The following is a 13808-nucleotide window of genomic DNA, read 5'->3' as shown; positions in this document are numbered from 1 at the left end:
GCAAAGACAGAACCTCCCTTCCGACACTTACTCCTGGCCTCCTCTTTACTCCTCTTCAGGGCAACTCCACAGACTTATCTGTGGTTTCAAGTCAGTGTAATTACATGAAGAAGATTCAATGCTTGAGGTAGGTCAGACTTATCTCAGTGCAGACCTTGAAGGTCAAGTACAAGAACTTTAATTTTATACTGAACTGAGAGTCAATGCAGAGTGCAGTTTGTTGGCATTAGCCTGCTTCACTTAGTATGCATGCTGGTGACTGCTGCTCACATTGCCCTTAGCTCATCAGATTCAATCCTGGGTGTGCTGCGCTCACTGTGTCTTGATGTTATGCAAACACAGATTATTCATGCCTTCCAGGGCAAAAAAGATGTAGCCCTAAAAAGTTCAGGTGTCCTGCCATAGTACAGAGAAGAAGTAACAGAGTACCAGTGATTAAATGTGGGAGATAAGGGAGAGAAAGAAAGAGACAAGAACTTAGCATGAATACCTCTAGAAACCGAGTTTTACTGCAGGAGACCAAAGAAAGGGAGGTAAGACTCCCTGAAGGAAGTAGCAAGTGATCCTAGAGATCCCAAATTCACTCTCTCTAGAACAGGATGCCCATTTCCTATTGTGCCCTCCACCCCACTGTTCCCATTTCTCCAGCTTTGGACTGTACCTGTAGAGATCACAGGCCTGACCATAGCCAGCAGCCACAGCCCACAGCCGGAAGGCTTCAGTGCTTAGCCTGATGGCTTCTTCCTTTGGCAGAAGCAGATCCTGGGGATCTTCAGCTATAAATCGAATTAATCGGCTCTTCATTTCAAACTTGTTAAGCTGAAAACAAATAGAAAAACAGGAAAAAGAACAAAAACGACAAAGGAATGAGGCTTCACTCACATGCATCATGATACTCATTAAGCTGCAGTGAAACCTGTAGCTTTGTTGGTGCATCGGACTATTCTAAGCTCCCCTCACACTGTTTGAATCTGTCTTTAGCATCTGTAATCTTAGGGAGCATATTACAAAGGGTCAACAAATGGTTAATGGCTATTAAGATGGAAGTATTCCTGGGAGGGATGTCTAGGTATTACCTAATCCATTCCTTACACAGATCAAGTACACTTAAATCACTCCTGGAGGAGGTTTGTCTAGCCCACACACACTCTTGTTTTAGATGCTCTCTGCAGCTTTCAATTGACTTTTAAAATATATAATTATCCTTCTTTAACTAGTCATAAGCAGAACTCTATTAGTCAAGATTACACAGAGATTTATCTTATGAAGACACTGTATACAAAAATACTGAATAGATGCTTACATTTTTCTTAGGAGGTCACACTTAATGGCTTTCAGAGGTCGTACAACCTGAATCTTTGTATGATTCTGTGTTTATTTCATGAAAAGGGTACCTCCTGCCTATTACTTTTATACAATTATAGAATTTTGGTGCCTTGAAAATGTTCTGAGGTTATTTTAGTACTGAATTAAACATGACATGACTCATTTGAAGTTCTCTAGAAATAATTTTTGTTCTCCCCAACAACTGGATATTTTTGCTTAACCATAAAAAAGAGCTTCTCTTTCCCTCTCCCACACATACAAAAGCTTGTGTGTGCTCTGTCTAAACAAATGAGTTGACAATGTCTTTTTCACAACACAATGACATATTAAAGATAATTTAAAATTCAAATGCTTTAGAGCCATCTTGTAGGGAAATCACTGCACACCAGTAGGAAAGCAAAGGAGCTGATGAATCAAACTATCAATTTTGACACCCCTCCTACAGAACAGAGGGCAAAGTTATATTTACTTTCAGAGGAGGAAGATGGAAGAATTTTGTTGCTCAGTAAAATAAATTCCTACATTGACGAATTTGATTTGGGTTTTGATTATCTTCAATTCCCATGTTCAAGTGCCTGCAATGAGCCATATGAGAGCACAACAGAACCAAAGCCTGAGGGGCAGGAACCTTGTAAACAATTTTTGCATACCTCGAAACATCTGGAGTACACAAAGCGTGGAAGAGTAAAATTTAGAGATTTTCTGTTATGTTCCTACCACTACCTACAGTCTTTAAATATCCCACTATCTGTTATCAGCATATTATTCTATGTATTTTATAGCAGAAATTAGTATTCTCTTGCTGATGCTAGCGTTTTCCTGTATGGTAATTTATTAGATGCTATTAAAAATACTGAACTAACAACCCTAAGAGGTGCTCACTGCACTGCAACGTGTGCCACTCTGGGTAGATGTTATGTATTTATAGCACTAGTGTGATGACCTATATGAGTGAACACAATTATCTCTGAAGTGGAAAATCTGTCCAGAAGTAGCTAAGAGGGGTTGGAAATACTGGTGAATAACCTCAGAGTTATTAAGACAAATTCATGGCAGGAAAGTTCAACCAGGGCTGTAAAAGACGAGGATACAAATTAGACCTCTGGCTTATGAAGTCCTAAGCTGCTGGGACATGGGAGAGGACAGAGCACTACTTGCCAATGTGTGCTCTAAGCATCTGCTATTGGTCAGCATCACTCAGCTGTGCTATTTGGTTTTGCACAGCTGCACTACACAGAACAAAAAAAGCAGATAAAAGCTTGAGACAGCTCCTCTACTGGTACATAACAGAAGATAGCATTATTACTGTCAGCAACTCCTTCCAAACACACACATGCACCTTCTTCACACTGATTATTTCAGCTTCTTTATTCCAGCTCACACTCTGTCTTCCAAGAGATTTCTACGGTTTGCCTGCAACTGGCAGAACACATCTAATGGAGCAGAGACTGTGCTGCTAAGAGCTATGCTGTGCTTGAACCATAGGCAAGTCTATATTCATAGGCTCATAGAGCCACAGAATAGTTGTTGGTCAGAAAGGGCTAGATTGCCTAGTCCAGTCCTCCCTGCTTAGAGCAGAGTCAGCTTGAGCAGGTTGCTCAGGGCTGGGTCCACTAGGGTTTTGAATTTCTTCAAGGATGGGAAGTCCACAGCCTCTCTGGGCAACTCGTTCAAGGGTTTGACCACCTCCACAGCAGAAAAAAAAAAATCTTAAGTTTATCTGGAATGTCCTTATTTCAACTTGTGCCCATTGCTTCTCACCAGAAAGGGTAAGAGTTTTGCTCTGTTTTCTTCGGTCCCTCCCACATAAAACATCACACACAATGACAAAACACACTCCATCCTGAGCTTTTTCTTGCCAAGCCTAAACAATTACAGCACTCTCCACCATTCCCTGTACATCAGATGCTTCAATTCCCTAATCAACTTAGTGGCACTACTGCTTCCCTTTACCTCAGAGTGGGACTGCAACAGGACTCCTGACACAATCTCTCCCACTTTCACATGCATTCGTCAGGTCTGAATCAAGACTTTCAGCTCAGTCACCCCCAATTAATTGTCTGTCTTTACACTTAGGAAGCAAGGCACAGAGAACAATGGCAGCTGCCATCAGAAAAACTCTTGTAAGAATCACTCACCAGCCTAGCTGTTGCATTTCTGCCTCCAGATGCCAATACTCTGATGAACTTCATAGCAGTGGAGCAAGCAACTCCATGGAGACTGGTGAGTAAACACCCTGGTTCAGCCACATGAGGATCCCACTGAGTAGGGATAAATTCCCTGACAATGGTGTCAATCAACCGAGGACAGTCAAGCAGCTGCAGAGAAATAACAGGCAACACAAATAACTAAAGAAATGCAATTCCAGCGGCAAGACAGACAGAATACCCAAGTTTCTCTAACTCCTTGCCATAACTTCATGTGCGTCTTTCCTCCCTTTTTTAAACCTTTCCTTACCATTCCTGAACTCCTGTACAATGGGAAATTTACCTGGCTGCATGCTTCAGAGGAATGCCTCGCTATGTGAGTAAGGATGTGCAGGATATCCAGGACTACTGTTGGAACAGGTCGTACCACCTCAAGAATGTACCTCAGCCGGTGCTGGATCCGTGTCTTCAAAAGTCCCTAAAAGGGAAAGAAACAAAATATCTGTTATACTCCCAATGGTAGCTCTCTGAACAGCGGAGAATCTCGCTGAACAGTTGCTGGAAGGGAAAAGCAGCCTAAATTAAATTTTCTGCAGAAAGTATCAAAATCACCACTGGGGAAACAGAGAGAACTTTTGTACTGAATAAGGCCACCAGCAGGGTTTTTGGATACTTATGTTTTTCAGAGTATGAAACTGCAAGTAACAGGGAATACCTCCCCTATAAAGGAATACGAAAACATCATGTGGCTGAAAAGGGTTTTCATGCTCTTTGATTCATTTTGGCTAGCCACCACCTCCATCTAACGCAGTATTCTGTCTTTAGTGTTGATAGTCTCTGTTACATCAGAGAAAGCTGAAAGAAGCAGAAAACAGACACCAATTCTTATTTAGCACGAGGAAGAGAAAGATGCAGATAGATCATGTGATTTTGCATGGTTCACAGAGCAGAAGGCCGTGATCAGTGACTGTGCTACGAAACTAATCTTCAATATAAGTGACATTGTTATGGATTCCTAGTTCCAGGAAAAGGAATGCCGCCTGAGTTCATAGAACTGATATTTTTTAAAAAAAGAGTTGCAGTCAGGCAAGGTTGTGGTTCTATGCTTGAATGAATTCAGCTGCTAGTTTCAATATTATTTTTCCAACATGTGGAGTAATTGGGTTGCAACAATTAGCAGATGTGAAATGAAATTTCACAACAGCTGGAACAGTGCAGAATTTGATCCCAAGTCTCTTCTGAGTTCAGGCCACTTGGGAGAAGTTAATATATTTTATGCTGAACCATGTAACTGTTCCCAGAATGACAAACTAACCTCATCGTTATCTACACCTCTTTTATTAAGCCTTTTAAACAGTGTAACATAGTAGAACACATCTGAAATCATGAACTCACTAACTGAGACCAGATGCCCCAGTACAATAATTCAATTGCCCAGTGAGTTTATAAGCAACTGCCATTTGGATACAGGCTAAAGCATATGGATTAAGTGATGTGATCACAGACATTAACAATTGCTGCAGGCAAGAGAATTGCATCAGCTCCACCAGGACTGGGTTTGAGATGACAAAGATTACTATTAGATCTCATATCAGGGATATGGGATTAGGCTTAAATATATGTAGAATTCCTTCTAAATATTATAACGTTTTTTCTGAGAGAGGCAAACATGAAAAACGATATTGGGGAAACGATAAGTAGCCACCCTATGTCAAACACAAAGAAATGTCATTGGACAAATTAATTAATTCAGAACTACCCATCTGTAATGCTCCTGCTTAGCTTCACAACAGCACATATAGACACTTCAATAGTGGCTAGAACCATTTCACTTTTAGCTCAAGTAAATGAACTTGAAAATCATGTCTGCATGCAACCTTTCAGCAAGTTTGTTTAAAAAAAAGTTTTGTTCAGAACATTAGTAGTATACACAGAAGGGTACACATTTCAACAGCATGCCTACCTACCATGTAGAGACTATTTTCCTAAAAAGATTTCAGACCTAGCTCTGTGCTGACCTTTACAACATCATATCGGGCCACATCTGGATCTGGCTTGTTTTCATCCTTTAGTTTTTTATTCTGAGACTTCTCTGTTCCAGTTAATTCTTCCTCTTCTTCCTCTTCTTCCTCCTCATTCTTGGGGACAAAGGGGAATGCAGCCATCCCTTGGTACCATGAGAAAGTCCAATCGAGATATTTCTATAAGGAGAGTAAAAGCATACAAAATTCTCACACAAAGATTTATCATGGAAGACAAAAAAAAAATCAGGAATGCTTTACTGATTTCCACCTAACCCCAGGAGAAGAGAACACAGTAAAGGGTACTCTAAGCACATACAAGTGGGATGAAATGCTTTTACAGGGAAGTGATTTTAACCTATGACCTACAGACACTTGGGAAACCATGAAAAGCAATTACTGTGAGGTAAATTAAATTCACTAGACAGGGAACAGAAATGCAGCTTAAGTGGAAAAAATTTAAGATAAAAATTAAATGAAATAACCACTGAGGGGTCTAGAAATTAAACTGGAATTTGGCATTTATTGGCTCTATTCCCATTTCCAGACCTGTGTGGAACTCAGGTCACAAATAACACAGAATGGCCATGTAAAAATTGTTATATTAAAATAAACACTACCCAACATATTTGTTCATGCTTGTCTGGCTTTCTGTTGAATGACCCTCAGCTTCAGCAAAGAAAAAAAGCGTTTTTGTTCACAACCAATAAAAGTATCAAATACCCTGAAGTTCTAGGGCAATACTGCAGTATACTGCAGCTTTCGATTCTGTGGAGAGGAGATTGTGCCCACAGACCTATTTTCCCCAAAATGTTTTAGAATATGAAAGACAATTTAAATTAATCCTTGCACTATTTAATAACTGCTTTAAATTTCCATTTCCTGAAGTGGTAATCAGAAATAACTACCACATTAGTCAGAAAAGAAGTGGCAAGCTTCAACTAAACCTTGAGTCCTTTTTGAAAATTTTCAAATTAAAGTGCAAGTTATTATCAGACATTAAAAAAAAAAACAATATTAAATAAAGTTGGGAAATGAGTGAGTGATATAATCAGAAGAGGCCTGGCTTTATAGGATGATGCTACATGCCCACCTGGAATACCAACTTTGGCCTATAATCTTCATTCAAGCAATAGAAAGAAAAGCACAGAACAGAGTATCTGTGTCTGGTCTTCAAAGGAAACGAAGAAGACGATGCTTCCCATAGACACTGATGAATGGACAAAACATTTAGGTAGTACAATATTTATGTGTTTTGATCTTCTGCATGTATAGTGGGGATAAATCCTGTTTTGTCTTACAAAACCTGGAGCAGCAGGCTAGACTTCCAACCCTGCCACTTCCTCAAGGACCTTTTGAAGCTCAGCAGCAGGAGACTCTAGGAAGGACCCTCCAAACAAGAAAATACACTGACACAACACTTACTGTGTTGCTTTTGGCAAGAGATTTAGCAATTCCCACTTACACAAGACAGCAAAGCACAAGTTTTGATCTTAGAATCACAGCATTGCGGACATACGTAAGCCAGAGTAATGTCAGAAAAAAAAAGTCACATTAAGAAGATGGTTTATAGCATTAATCACCTAACACGGGTGGGCAGCACTCAACTAACAGAACACCATTAGGGTGATAGCTTAGAAAAAGAGCAAGATGTGGAAAAAGCTACTCAATCCTTCATTTCCCTTGCCTTTCCACTAGGGATAGCTCTGATGGAATGGAGAAGTTATGGTGGGCTTCTTGAGATCTAACCACTATTCTCTAACACCAGTCCCTTTCCAGCATCACAGGAGCAGCTCTCATGAAAGGAACTTGAAACACAGGCCGTAACCTGCTTTGTCCATAATGATCTGCTTCTGTCCAACCAGGAAGACATTTTAATCTTGCTGCTCAGGGCTGTCCAGTATCTCTGAACATCCAAAAGAAGTTTCAACTTTCTAACAGGAGAAAAAGCATCATGGAGAAAATAAAACACGTAAGAAGGGAAAACGAGGTATTTATCAGTGAAAGAAAAGTATGAGAGAACAATGAATAATGGACAATGAGTGGGAAAGAGAACAGTACTACTGTGAGGCATGAGGGAAAGCAGGGAGAATATTTAGTCACTAATCTGTTCAGAAGCAGGAAAACTACACAAAGAAGCTGACAACATAAGAGACCATATTACAAATAAAAATAAAAAGACTAAATTGTACACTTTTATTAGTAGCGACATGATCTAGATTGTAAAGGTGTCAAAAAGGAAGAGAAAATCCCTCAGCAGCCGCACTGAATTTAATCATAGGCAGAGCTAATTCAAACACAACAGATGACTGAATCGCTCAGACTCGGATAACACACCCTCTTGTCTGTCACAAAGCACAGCAATAGCATTCTATTGACAATTAAGCTAACCCATCCAGCAAGACTTTGCTGAAACTACTTACCACGTCTTTTCATTCTGATTCCTGTAAACAGTTTAGTATGAAACTGAAGCGGGGCGCTTAAAAGATTTTTTCTCACCTCATCATCGAGTGACACCAGTAGAGCCCGGAGAGCACCAACAGATGCTGCCATGACATTATCCACTGCATCATCCAACGAGAAGCGCAGCAAGAAGAGAAATCCAGCATCAAGCAGCAGACGCAGAATACTGCCCTTCAAGGATGATGCAAACTCCCCAGCCCTAGCCTGAAAGGTATGCCATACAGAGCCAGTGTTAAAGCTCTTGATATTTTGCACGTTTGCCTCTTCCAATTTCAATTGTAAAGCAGCTAAACTGCGTGCAGTCAGCGCAACAGACTGCTCTGCTGGTGTTCTCCAAGGAAACTTCAGAACTACCTACTGGGACAGGTAATTTTTGTATCATCCAGTTCAAAGCAGTGATATGAAAAGGCAGACAAAATGCTTAGGACTTCAGAGATCCTGAAAGACCTACAAAGCCAGCAATTCACTAAAACCGACGCAGACGCTATGAAACTGGGCACCTGAGCCACATTATGACCACCTGCTGTTATCACTACAGTTAGGAGTCTTATGCAACCTGACATTAGCACATCACTGACTGATACAAACTTTCCACAGTCCAGGGCAGCCTTTCCAGGGAACATTACCTACTGATAAATGGCTCCTGTTTTTGCATTACGTGCTTACTCTTCCTCTCTGCACAGGGGGAGGGAGGGTCACTCACCCCCCAGAACAGAACAGGAATCCACCAGAATGCCCACCCTGTTTGGCATGCTACAAACATCTCTCCCCACTTACAATTCTGTGACCCAAGGGCCAACGCAGGAAAAAAATTAAAGTCCTAATTGAATAATTTCATATTCCAATGATATTTCAGAAACTCAGTGGCATACTTCCCATCTGGTTTAGGGGACAAGAAATCCTCTTCTGCTTAGGTCAGTCTTGGGCTACCTTCTCTGAGTAGTCCACAACCATCCCGTAATAGTAATTAAGGAGGCAAGTCAGCTGTTTCCCACAGAAGAAGTTTTAAGAAAAAATGTTCTGTATTTTCTCTTCCTTTCACCCTACAGAGAGGCATAACTCCAATTCCTTATTTCAGAAAAGTCTGAACCCATCTTTCTTAAGTCTGGACCCATCTCATGACTTCATCCTGTTCTGCCCCACCTTGCTTCTCAAAACCACACCGTTTCTTCTCTGCCTCCACTGCTGTTGGAGGAAAGGTTAGTACTTCCCCCAAGAGAGTTAGGTGGGAAGGTGCATAGAAGTAAATATTCACTCTGCTTTATGCCCGTCACTGTAAGAGTAGGCTTGTTCATTCTCACCACCTACAGAACAAGCACATCATGTAGCTGGCTCAGGCAACAAAAATGAAAGGGTCATTGCCAAGGATAGGTTTTACCACAGAAGTAACCCCAAAAAAACAACTTGTGTCCAAAGAAACAAGAAACTGAAATTGCAGCACTGCTGCTGAGCAACACCTGAAAGCAAATCCCAACAGAGAAACCTGAAACTCAGTTTTTCTCCCAACACTGTAGGTTTTTTAACAGCAAGACCCTCAGTGTAGAAAGAATACCCTGCAGTTGATTTTGCTCACCTTCATTAAACAGAAGAAAGCAAACAACTACCACCAGAAAACACAGATGCTGATCCACTGCAAATCTGAATTATGGGGAGGAGTTCCATGGAAAGTGGCTTACCTTTTGAACAATACGACCCAAGACCTGTAGAGCCAGCGTCCTCTGCTGAATAACTTGGCTGCGAGATAAATGAAAGAGCTCTTGGAGAGAATAACCAGCCCTCTATATGGGGAAGGAAAAGAAAAAAACAAAAACAAAAGCTACTATAGACAAAAACAGGCCCCTTAAATTAAGATTGGCTGTAAAATAGTGCCTAACAGGAGATAAATTGCAACTCCATGTTGTTTGCTGTTTCACATCAATCATGGAAGAGATTCTGATGGATGACATACGGAAGAAAACTGCTTCTTAAGAATAGGAAGTATGTGTACCTTTTTCTCAACACTACAGATCCTTAATGGCATTAAAGGGAAAAAGCATTAATGGAGCTAACAAAAAAACACACAAAGCAAGTTAATGCAAGCACACCCAACTTCTCTTCAGGAGCTTGTTTCAAAAGGAAACCATACATCCACACTTTCCTGAGGGTTTTGTCACTAAAAAGCATTGACACAAAAGGAATCTGACAAATTAAACACAGAAAATGGAAATGGGTGTGCTCCTTCCTTTCTGCTTCATTACACCTACCTCTGCCTCTTCTCCATGGTGATGCAGGCCTAGATGAGTAGGCAAATCAGCGTCTGCAGGAATCAAGTCTCCCTTTAAGCTGAATCGAGCTTGCATTCCCTAATATGGGGGGGGGGGGGGGAGGGGGGGGGAGAAAGATTATTTCTAGTGCCTTGTACTCTATTCACCATTTAAAATTCCACTTCTTAAATCAATTCCTGGAAGGTGACACCTCAAACTCCTCAGATCAGACCTCAATTTTTTTTTTTTTTTTTAAAGTTTACTCCATTTTCTTTCCTTTTTTTCTTAGTTTTCAGACCTGATTCATCACAGATAACAGTTGCTAGACTCTCACTTTGTAGCTGTCTTGAGCGCTGAAGACTAAAGAGATACGTATCATCCCACCCCGTGGAAAAGACTGAGGGACCTCTCATTCTTACAAAATCTCTCAGATTAAGTAACCAGAGGACTAGTTTATGAAAACTTCAAAACTGTTATTGCTGAGAAACATGAACCAGACACCTCAAGAACATGAAAAATGTTTCTGCTTTTAAACCTTTTTGGTTTTCTTCTGTCGGGGTGAAGGCAAATCTTTCATCCACTCCAGCTTCTCAAACTCCACATTGTCCATGTGAACCCATTCCTTCTTCGGCTTCACAGGCAGATCATCATCTTTGAGGGGGAAAAAAAATAGCAGCCTTACCTTTGAAAGCAAAGATGAAGAAAATACTACTCCCTCTTTGCCAAACTATTTGGCTTAAAAACTGCATCAAATATAGTATTCATGTAAAATAAGAAAACAATTTTCAACCTGACTGTTGGCTAATGCATAAACATCAAAGATATAAAGCCGTTTTCATCTTCCATGAGAGCTAGAAGAGGAAGTGAACAGCACTGTAATGAAATTAACAGACTGCTAATTTAGTGAAAAACTGAAGTCAGGATACAAATTAAGCAAAGTGATCAGAACCAGGGCAGAAAATAATATCAGTCCTACTTTTAAGAAAGCAAACGAATATCATTTAAGGAAGGGAGTGTTAGGGAAGATGTGAAATGATTGAAAAGAAGTAGTAATGCAAGTAGGTCCAAGCAAATCACTGGCCTGTCATGCAGCACAGTTTTAAAGATGCCAGTACAAAGTCAGCCTAGATACACCAGCGGGAGCACCAGTGCTAACACTCATGCTTCCACAGGACTTCCAATACTGCTCTTCATTCTGTGTCTCCCTCTAAAGACTTGAGGAGATCAGCTTGGGAGGAAAACAAACAGAACAAGTAAAAATCGACACAGCTTGCCTGAGAAACAGCTCAGTGGGGAAACTGGGTAGTTGAACAAGAATTTCAGAGGTGCAAACACTAAAGGAAGAAACTACTGATTTAACTTGTTAAGGAGCTTTGACTAGAATAATTTGAGAAGCAAGACATTTATGCTTGTCATCACAAGAACTGCCCTAGGAAAGAGACAGATCAGCACGAGGAAGAATCTCCCAAGTGAAGGGACAGGAGAGATTTAATTGGAAGTTACCTAAACACCAGCAAAGGTAATGCTTTGCTAGTAGGAAACCATCCCATACTGCAGTGAGAAGAATGAACTAAGAAGTCTTTGCTATCTCAAGAGAAACCACACACGTGGAGAGGAGCAGGCAGACTGAGGGCACAAAAAGTGGGATCATCGTTCCTACTGGAGCAAAACACGTCCAAAATTCATTTGCACTACAGCTATTAATTCTAGTGCTCTGGTCTTCTGTTGCAAGGAAATCTGAATTGGAGAGAGATGGATTTGAATGGTGGACTATTCGGTGGATAGGGAACTGGCTGGATGGCTGCATCCGCAGCTGTCACCAGCTCTATGTTCAGGTGGAGGCTGCTGACACGTGGTGTCCCTCACGGGTCTGTCCTGGGACAGGTGCTGTTTATTTTCTTTATCGATGACAGACAGTGGGATCGAGTGCACCCTCAGCAAGCTTGCAGACACCACCAAGCCGAGTGGTGCAGCTGACACATCAGAAGGAAGGGATGCCATCCAAGGGGACCTGGACAAGCTTGAGAACTGGGCCCACGTGAACCTAATGAGGTTCAACAAGTCCAAGTGCAGGGTGCTGTACTTGAGAGAGCAATCCCAGACAAGAGGACAGATGGGGAGAAGAACTCACTGAGAGCAGCCCTGCAGAGAAGGAGTTGGAGGTTCTGGTGGACAAAAAGCTCGACATGAGCCAGCAGTGCGTGCTTGCAGCCCAGAAGGCCAACTGTGTCCTGGGCTGCATCACCAGAGGGGTGGGCAGCAGGCACAGGGAGGGGATTGTCCCCCTCTGCTCTGCCCATGTGAGGCCCCATCTGGAGTAATGCATCCACATCTGGGGCCCCAAGCACAAGAAAGGTGTGGAGCTGTGGCCCTAAGGAGGGCCATGAGGATGATCAGAGGGCTGGAGCACCTCTCCTATGCAGAAAGGCTGAGACAGTTGCAAATGTTCAGCCTGGAGAAGAGAAGGCTCGGGGGAGACTTCATTGCAGCCTTTCAGTACTTAAAAGGGGCTTATAAAAAAGATGGAGGGACTTTTTACATGGGCAGACAATGACAGGACAAGGAGGAATGGTTTTAAGCTAGAAGAGGGTAGATTTAGATTAGATATTAGAAGGAAATTCTTTACTCAGAGGGTGGTGAGGCACTGGCACAGGTTGCCCAGAGAAGCTGTGGATACCCCATCTCTGGAGGTGTTCAAGACCAGGCTAGATGCAGCTTTGAGCAACATGGTCTGGTGGGAGGTGTCCCTGTCCATGGCAGGGGGTTGGAACTAGGTGATCTTTGAGGTCCGTTCCAACCCAAACCATTGTGTGATTCTATTAAGGAACAGTAAGTCCAGCTGAGATGCTCTTCTTTCATCAGATCTTTCCCTGCTGGTAACTGGCCCAAAACCCAACCTTTACTTTCTACCAATTAGCAGATAAACTTTCAGGAAGGGCACTTATCATTTTTAGGATGAAGCTTCATCCTTATGATCAGTGTGATACTGAGTCAGACAAGGAACCAAGCACAGCATTATCTTCTCCAGCCAGAAAGCTGTTCCACAGAATTTCAGCCAAAGGCTCAGCACACATTTTAATTGAAGAGACGGAAAAAGCATCTGATATGTAAGTAAGTGGAATGGTTGTGGGTGGTGGGTGCAAAACCAGAGGAAATAAAATCAACAGAAAAAAATAAATCTATTGACATTTGTAATTCAATAAATTGTTTTCTCCTCCATTAATCACTACATTGGATAATCATTCCGTGATTAGTTAATCGTTCTATGAATAGGATTACACATATTACCATCAGCCCTTAGCATTATGATCTTGTCAACAAGACAGATATATTCCAAGGCATCAGCAGATTGTTCAGTTACTGAGAAAATCCTTTAGAGAAACACAAGCTGACAGTCTGAATACAACATTTGTACTGAACTTTTTCAGAGTTGCATTAAATTAAGGGAAAGCAAACAAATTCTTCCTGTTCTTGTTTGCTTTCCCTTTTGTCTTGATGCCAGGATTTGTTTTTTGATTTGATAAGATTACAAGTTGCTAGATAAAGACCTCACTATCTTGTTTATTAGAAACAGTGGCCTTTTATCTTATTAGAGAGGCAAGTTTGAC

At 41.4% G+C, this 13808-nt stretch overlaps 1 protein-coding gene across 5 annotated transcripts in view; it reads right to left on the bottom strand.

Annotated features, from left to right (window-relative positions):
- RPAP1 (RNA polymerase II associated protein 1) overlaps positions 1-13808 on the bottom strand; it is a 46664-nt gene that overhangs the window by 19115 nt on the left and 13741 nt on the right. For 4 of the 5 annotated variants that reach the window (XM_035539722.2, XM_035539719.2, XM_035539721.2 and 1 more), the window contains 8 exons: positions 10736-10851; positions 10201-10299; positions 9634-9735; positions 7994-8161; positions 5492-5674; positions 3817-3951; positions 3465-3644; positions 662-819 (listed from right to left, as the gene is read on the bottom strand). In XM_035539722.2, the coding sequence (XP_035395615.1) occupies positions 662-819; positions 3465-3644; positions 3817-3951; positions 5492-5674; positions 7994-8161; positions 9634-9735; positions 10201-10299; positions 10736-10851 (1141 nt within the window). The remainder of the gene's footprint in view (positions 1-661; positions 820-3464; positions 3645-3816; positions 3952-5491; positions 5675-7993; positions 8162-9633; positions 9736-10200; positions 10300-10735; positions 10852-13808) is intronic. The other variant, XM_050711321.1, reaches the window with a different exon arrangement.

Source organism: Cygnus atratus, chromosome 5, assembly GCF_013377495.2.
Source record: "Cygnus atratus isolate AKBS03 ecotype Queensland, Australia chromosome 5, CAtr_DNAZoo_HiC_assembly, whole genome shotgun sequence".
NCBI lineage: Eukaryota > Metazoa > Chordata > Aves > Anseriformes > Anatidae > Cygnus > Cygnus atratus.
The sequence above is the reverse complement of the archived record's forward strand: the minus strand, read 5'-3'. Positions and strand labels throughout refer to the sequence as shown.